The 7,517-nt window shown below is 59.2% G+C and overlaps 1 protein-coding gene across 1 annotated transcript; it reads right to left on the bottom strand.

Annotated features, from left to right (window-relative positions):
* Window positions 1-955: 955 nt before the first annotated feature.
* FUT7 (fucosyltransferase 7) lies at window positions 956-1,999 on the bottom strand. Its single transcript, XM_035571151.1, has one exon. It carries the CDS (start codon window positions 1,997-1,999, stop codon window positions 956-958), a length of 1,044 nt encoding a protein of 347 aa, XP_035427044.1.
* Between the last annotated feature and the right edge of the window lie 5,518 nt (window positions 2,000-7,517).

Here is a 7,517-nt window from a genome sequence, read left to right on the forward strand (position 1 = left end):
GTGGTGCGGGGGTGCCCAGGGCACGGGGTGTGTGCACGGCACGGGGTGTGTGGGGGCTGGCAGTGCCAAGGGCACTGGTGTGGGGCGTTTGCTCTTGGCTCGCTGCAAAGTTTGGGACAGCACCATCTCAACAGCTTCCTGTCGCAGCAGTACGTGCAGCCGGCAGTGCAAAACCACAGCCATCCTGCTCTGACTCGGCCTTGCACTGAGCAGGCCGTGATTGCTCTTGAGAGCATCCGGTGTCCTGCCAGCACGGGGACACCAGTGGCAAGAGAGCAGGGGCAGGGGAAATGGGTTCTGCAGGGCTGTGCCAGCACAGAGGCTGTGGGAGCTGGTGCGATGCGTGAGCTGCTCGTCCCTGGCTACAGGACGCTGGGTCCCTGGCAGGATGCAGCCTCTTGCCCTGAGGTCCCAGGGGACCATGTCTTTCCCATCCCGCCTCCCTCTCAACGCCCTCCCCCCGCCCCCGCCCACTGCGGTCACCCAGCCGGAAACATCGCCGGGGCCTCTGCCACCATGGATTTGCTGCCCAGGTAGTGTTGGGGAGGGCACAGCACGATTACAAGGGCATGAGGGGGAAAGGAAGGTTGGGGAGCTGATGGTTCCTGCTGTCCTCGCCTGCCCTCAGCCCTGCCCAGGCCCTGACAGATGGGCAGAGCCTCTGGAAACCTGTGTCATTTATTTCCAAAGCACCCTCTGGTTATGCCAGCACCATAGCGGGGTAGGTCAGTATGGGGGGATAGTCACATTTGGCAGGAAGCTAAGTCACACGGAGTTGCTCAAGGTAACAATGTGGCAACAACAGGGCGAGTATTAGAGGTCCCACATCCCTCCCTGCACAGCATCCTGTTCTGTCGCAGGGTGCCCCACACTCCTCCCACTTTTATCTTCTGCACAAATGCATCCCTGATGTCTCTGGCAGTGCTGAGTGCCCTCAGCACGTGTCAGCCCAGCACTAGGTGTTGAACCAGCTCTCCAGGTCGGGATAGACACGGCCTTGGGGCAGGCTGGGGTACATGGCACAGATGGTACAGATGCGCTCCCTCCAGTCTGCGTAGAGCTTCACACTGTACTTCTTCTGCCATGCGAAGAACTGCTGGTAACGGCTGGAGTTCATGGTCTTCAGGAAGGTGGCCAGCTCTGCCAGGGAACTAAAGTCATCGACATGAATAAATGAGTCTGCGGGGATGAACTGCTCGTAGTTGGCCCGGGAAGGCCCCAGCACCACAGGCACGGTGCCAGCCATCAGGGAGTTCCTCCAGAGCTTCTCAGTGATGTAGTCCCGGTGGATGGAGTTCTCGAAGGCCAGGTAAAACTTGGACTTGGATGTCGTTGGCAAAAGGCAGTCTTTGCAAAGCGGATTTCTGTTTGCCTTCCCATATATGTTCACGTGGAGGTACCTGGACAGGTTCTTGTAGACTTCAGCTCTTTTCTGAGTCCTGTGATAGTTGCTAATAACCCAGGATACCAAGTTGGTCTTCGTGGGGATGTTCATGGTGGCTGACCGGTTGGGCACAAGCTTGCCGTAGGGGATGAAGATGTCTGAGTCTCGTCTGTAGGTCATCACCCAGTTGAAGGTCTGGTTCCATCCTGCTAATGCTTTAGTGTTTGTGGGGGACTCCAGGGAGACCCACACCCAGTTCTGCCCTGGTGGCTTCTCCCGAGGCAGCTTGTCGCTGCCCTGCTTGAGCCTGGTGTGAGGAAACACCACCACGTCTGCCTGGTGCAGGAGCTGCTGCTCCACGGTGAGCCAGCATCCCTCAATGCTGTACAGCTCATGACAAATGTCCCCACTGATGTTCGGGACCTGATTTGAAGGCCATTCCCACACCAGGACCACCAGTGGCTTAGTATGCTTGGGGGCTTCACCAGAGATGTTAGACGAGTTGATGAAGCACTTCAGGTTCCAGAGCACGGTGACAAACAACCCAGCAGTGACTGCTGCCTTCACACTGGGCCGGCCCCATGGCAGCCGTGGCAGTGGTGGTGTCCGGGACATGCTGCCGGTGCTCAGCAGGGCGGGCTGTCACCCTCTTGGAGGTGTCACCTTCTTGGTGGTGTCACCTTCTTGGAGGCTGTGCCTGGGACAGAAGAAGCCAGCAAGGGCCATCAGCTCGGCTTGCCCAGCCACCTGGCCGGCGGGAGCATGGAGGAGCGAGGAGAGGCTGGGGCTGGAGTGGCTGGAGAAAGACTTCTCTGCGCTTCCTCCATGGCACCCAAACCCCGTAGGGCTCAGGCACAGCAGGAGCCCCCAGGCCCCAGTATACCTCTGCCCCCCTGCAGGGTCCCACCCACGCACCCGCTGCCACAACCCCCCACGGATCCCTGGCCTGGGGCAGGCTGGGACGTGGGCAGCACCTCCGCCAAGCAAGGGGATGGGTGCATGCCATCCCGGGTGCCGCAGAGGGACCCACAACTTTCACCATGTGCTTTCCAATTTTTTTTTCTGGGCTTTTGTGCTCTTTTTTTTTTTTCTTTAGTGTTGTCTTTTAAGCTCAGAAAATCCCACATGCAAAAGATAAAAGGACTTTGCCTGAGGCTACCTGTCCGGATAGGAAGAGGCAGGAGCTGTTGCATCCCTGTCACACCAAGCTGGTGCTGTCACTTGCATCACCCTCCCTCATGTGTTCCCCAGTGCCCCCAGTCTCTAGGGGCAAGCAGTGCTGTTGCTGAAGGGGGTGTGGAGGGGGTACAGAGCCAACAGTCAGCAGCCACCTGTCCCCCTGTCACAACTGATGAGCACCACTCCCAATTGCACGCACAAGGGATGCTTTCCTTGTCACTTGCTCTGTGCCTCAGTTTCCCCATCCGACAAAGAGGCACAGTCCCATTCCACACTTCTCACTTTGCCTGGGGGGGATGTTTTGAGCTTGAAATGCGGCCAGCCTTGCCACAGCAAAGCCTGGGAGGAATGTGCTGTTCTTTCTGGGGGGCTGCAGGCTGGGGCCACATGCCAAAGGGTGAGGGAGTACCCCGAGTCCTGCCTCACAGCTGGCTGGGAGTCACTGCAGGAAATGCTGAGAACCCACACCCCATAGCAAGGCTCCATCCCTGAACCCACTCATGGATCAGCCATCGGGGTGTTCTTGGGAGCAATCAGGAAGTCCCAAACCCCACTTGGGGCCGGATCAGGGTCCTGCCTGAAACGTGCCTCACTTGTCCCAGCGCCCTCCTGCAGTGATGGCAGGGCTCCTACCTGGCTTGGAGTGCTCTCCCTGGGCTTGGGGTGCTCTCCCCAGCCATGAAGACACCAAGGCTGGGAGCTGGTTGTCTTGGCACCGCATATACCCATACTTTATTTTCAGGTGCCCCAGGTTTCCAGTCCCCAGCAGGCAGGGCAGAGGGAGGTACGGGCAGAGGGGCGTTTGGCTCCCCCACAGCTGGGCTGCTGTAGGTCTCCAGCTGGCGGGGCTCGGCCCATAGGCACGTGGGAACCCCAGTCACCCACCATCCAGCATGAGAAGCACATTTGCACCTTCGTTCACCCCACTGCAGTGCCCTTCTGCCTGTGTCTGGCCTTGCCAAAGGTTCTGCTTCTTAACTGAGTCAGAGTTGCTCACTGAAACAGAGAGCAGCAGGAGCAGATGCGGGGGCTGGGGGGCGACATTCAGCTGCACCAGGTGCCAGCAACCAGCTCAAAACCCCATGAGTGCTGGTCCCAAGGGCTGCACGGCTGGACACTGCCTGATTTTTTTGCCATGCTTTGGCGATGCTTGGGTGGCCGGGCATGGAATGGGCTGCAGGGCACAGCCCCGGGTGTACAGGGAGCTCCCCCTCAGTTCCTTTCCCTACCCATTTGGCAGTTTGCATTTCTGCATGTGTTGCAGCCAAATTTTTGGCAGGTCACCCACAGTGTTCAGCACCAAAGACAGTTTCCCTTTCAAGGTAACCTCTGAAAGCATATTAGATGCCCCAGCCCCACAGCCAGGCAGGGGGTGCTGGTTCCTCTGTGATTTTGGAGGCTTGTGGAAGGTGTTGCCCTGCTTTCCCAGCTGATCTGCAGCAGCTTTGCTTTTGCAAATCCCTTCCCTGCTCTGGCCTGCTCCGTCTGGCATGCTAAAATACATGAGCTAAGTTTAGGCTCCAGAAAAAAAAAAAATCATCTGAAGAGGGAAAAAAGCTCTGCCTGCTCCCTGCACCACGCACGAGGGCACCGGTGCTTCGGGCCCCTTTGCCTGCCAGTCCCCAGCAGTGGGGACACTGCCCCACATTCAAAGGATGCTCTGGAAGGGCAGATCCTCAGGCTGGCAGCACCAGGAGCCAACCCATTGCTTAGCCCCCTCTCCCCACGTTGTGCGGCAGTGCTGGCATGTGGGCTCAGCCTGCGGACTTACTGTGGACAGCGGCTCGGCACGGTGTGGCACGGCACAACACGGCGCAGCACGGCACAGCCAGGGCTGGTGACTGCCCACGCAGGTACTCCGGGGCAGCTGCTGGTTCTGGGCTGGAGCACTCAGGGCTTCCTCTTTTCTGTGGTTTTGCTTTGTCCCAGCCCCCAAGCAGGTCCTTCCTGCTGCTCTCACAGTGCACTCTGAGCACTTCCCCTGTGCCATGTGGGTGGCAATATCACCCATGGCTGGGTGCCCCATGGCTGGGTTCCTTCTCACATTGCTGGGGGGTGCCCATGCCAGGATGGGATCCTGTTGCACAGTGCATGTCCCGTGCTGCCCCATGGCAGTGTGCGGCACCCTGGTAGACGTTTGCAGATCTCTGTGCCTGCGCACCTTGCCCCATGGCCTTGTGTTTTCTCCCGACTCTCTGGCAGGGCTGCAGCTCCTTGCAGAAGAGACAGGTAGCCCTGTGTGGGGTTTCGGTTCCCCAAAAGGGATTTCCAAGGGGTCATCTTTGAAAGCAAGCACAAATCATATCTTGTGTCTGCCGAGCACCTCTCCCATCCCAGCTGCTAGCCAGAACCCCAGTGCCCCAGATGAGCTGTGGCTTTTCCTGGTATCTGCCCCTGTTTGGGGGTTTGCCCAATGTCCCTGTGTCCCTGCACTGGGGCTCATCAGTGCTCTCCACCATGTGGATGGAAGGACCACGGCTGCCCTCAGAAGCCAGCAGGGACTGGGTTCATGCCCACACTGGCCACCTTCTCCAGCCAGGTCCCCAGGTCTCCCACCCCCTGGCATGTCTTCTCCTCCAGCCCCGTGGCAGAGGAGTGCAAGGGGACAGAGATGGGTCACAAGGTGATACCAAGGAGGGGACAGCAGGGAGAGCCCCCCCCCCAGTCTGGTCTGAGCCCTGCCACCCAGCCCCATCCTCGGGCGTGAGCAATGTGGAGCAGGATGTAGGCAGGGTGCGGTGCCCAGCAGGCTGCCCTGGCCACTGTGCTCCTGCCCGCAGCTGCCTGCCAGGGCAGTGCCCAAGCAGAGCACGGCAGGGAGGGAGGCTGCAGGGGCTGGGCTGAGCCCGTGGGCAGCTCTGCGGGCTGGCACTTTCTGTGCCAAAGCACATCCTGCAAACACTGTTTTGCTGAGACCACTAGAACATTATTACTATTATTTTGTTTACTCTTGAAAATCAGGATTGTCGTGTCTGGCTGGAGGTTCCTGGCACACACAACTCTCTCCAAAATCACCCAGAAGCAGATGAAGAGCAAGATGCTCATTTGTCTTGGAATAAACCTTTGCATTTTCTGCCTTTGCATTTTCTTCAGCCCATCACAGAGCTGAGAGGGGTACAAACAAGCCCAGAACGTTAGCCTGGCACCATCACCAGGACCACCTGTGCTGTGGCTGGGCTGGGGGCAATTCCCTCCTGGCCAGTGCCGGGAAGGAGCAGGTGTGTGCGCTGGGGGTTCAGCACGTGCACACTCCTGCTCCGTCCCAATGCCCTGCCTGCTCTGAGATGGGTGCAGGCAGGGCCCTGCCCTCAGCCTCCCCAGGGTGCCTCCTGTCTGCCACCCTGCAGCCAGGTTGAAAACAGGATGCCAGCCTGATTTTGGCTCCCACTGACTCATCTTGAAACTGTCAGCTAAAGCAGCACCAGCAGCTCCTCTGTTCTGCCAGGCCTGGGCACCTGCCCTTTGCTGGGATGTTTTCTGCCAAAAGGGGAAGTGGGCACGTGCGTGCCTTTACTGCGCCTGCACTGAGAGCTGTGCCCATGCCTGGGGTCTGGCTGTGCCACTGTCCTGGTGAGGCCACCAGCCTGGTTGTTTCTTTGCTGGCACGGCTGCCTGGGCACACCTGTCTCCTAAGGCCCTGGCAGAGTGAAGAGAGAGGGGGAAACTGAGTCGGAGGCAGGGAGGAGAGCGCTGAGGCATGTAGTGCTGTCCTCCAAGTGGACATGTACTTGCATTGCATGGCATGAAGAGAGTAGGGGAGTGAGGTCCACTGTGCTCTTTGCCCCCAAAACCACTCCTTGGGGGCTCTTGGGGTGCTTGAGCAGCCCTGGAGGCTGCACCCCCCATTTCACTCTTGCTCCTCTCCATCCCTCTGGCTGCCCAGTTCCTGGGAGAAGGACCACTCCCATGGGGCCCCTGCCAGCACTGTGCCCGCAGTGCTCTGCCAATGTGCTGGGGCGTAGCAAGGCTCTGTGGTTTCAGTGCCACCCTCAGAGACCTCTGAGGCCAGCTGCAGTGCTGGGTTTGGGTATTTTTTCCTCCTCAGACGTGTGTCCTGTTTCCTGTTATCTTTTCTCAACTCCCTTTCTGCATCTCTTCCCCTGTCTGATTGAGAGCCCCGATACTGGGCACTGCACAGCCCACAGGGCACTGTTCCCAGGCTGGCCTGCCCCAGCCTGATTCGCTGCTGGCAGTGCTGCTGTTCCCCAGTTCCCTGTGTGGCACAGGTGGCCATGCCACATTGGCCACGAGGTTTCCACCAGGGATGCAGGACACGATGGAGCTGAAGGAGCTGTGTCCTGGAAGGCCTGGAAGGCTGCTGGAAGGCCACAGCCACATCTGCAGCTGTCAGCCACGGTGCTACCCTAGGCAGGGTTTTAGAAGCCCCGGGCAGGAATTTGCAGCTGGTGTGTGCAGGCACCCTGTCCCAGCAGCCCAGGGACATGCCCGGGGCAGCTCAGGGGCAGAGACTGTGCCAGGCTGGAACTGTCTTGCTCAAACCCAGGCTGGCAGCTGGGGTCTCTGCCAGCTCTGCCCAGCTGGGTGGAGAGCAGCCAGCATCTGTGGACAGGCCACGGGCCATCAGATAACGCCAGCAGCACCCGGAGAACTGTGGGTGGGTGGTTGCTGCCCTCTGCAGATGGATGCAGATGGATGGATCCTCTGCACATGGACCAAGGAGCAAGACAGCCCTGTGAGAAGTGCTCAGGCTCCAGGTCCAAGGAGGGATGGGCAACCAGGTTCTCTGGGGCTGTGCTGCCCCATGTCCCACTGCTGTTGGTGTTTGGAGTCATGCCAAGCAGAAGACTGGGGAAGCTCACCAGGACATGACCCAAGGCAGTGGAATGGAGGGAGGTGAGAGACCAGGTCATGGGCACTGCTCCATAACCCACAGCCCCACTGGTAACCCACGCTACTGCCCCCTGCCCTGAGCTGAGCAGGGTGGGGTTTTATG

This window comes from Cygnus atratus, chromosome 19 (assembly GCF_013377495.2).
Source record: "Cygnus atratus isolate AKBS03 ecotype Queensland, Australia chromosome 19, CAtr_DNAZoo_HiC_assembly, whole genome shotgun sequence".
In the NCBI taxonomy this organism is placed as follows: domain Eukaryota; kingdom Metazoa; phylum Chordata; class Aves; order Anseriformes; family Anatidae; genus Cygnus; species Cygnus atratus.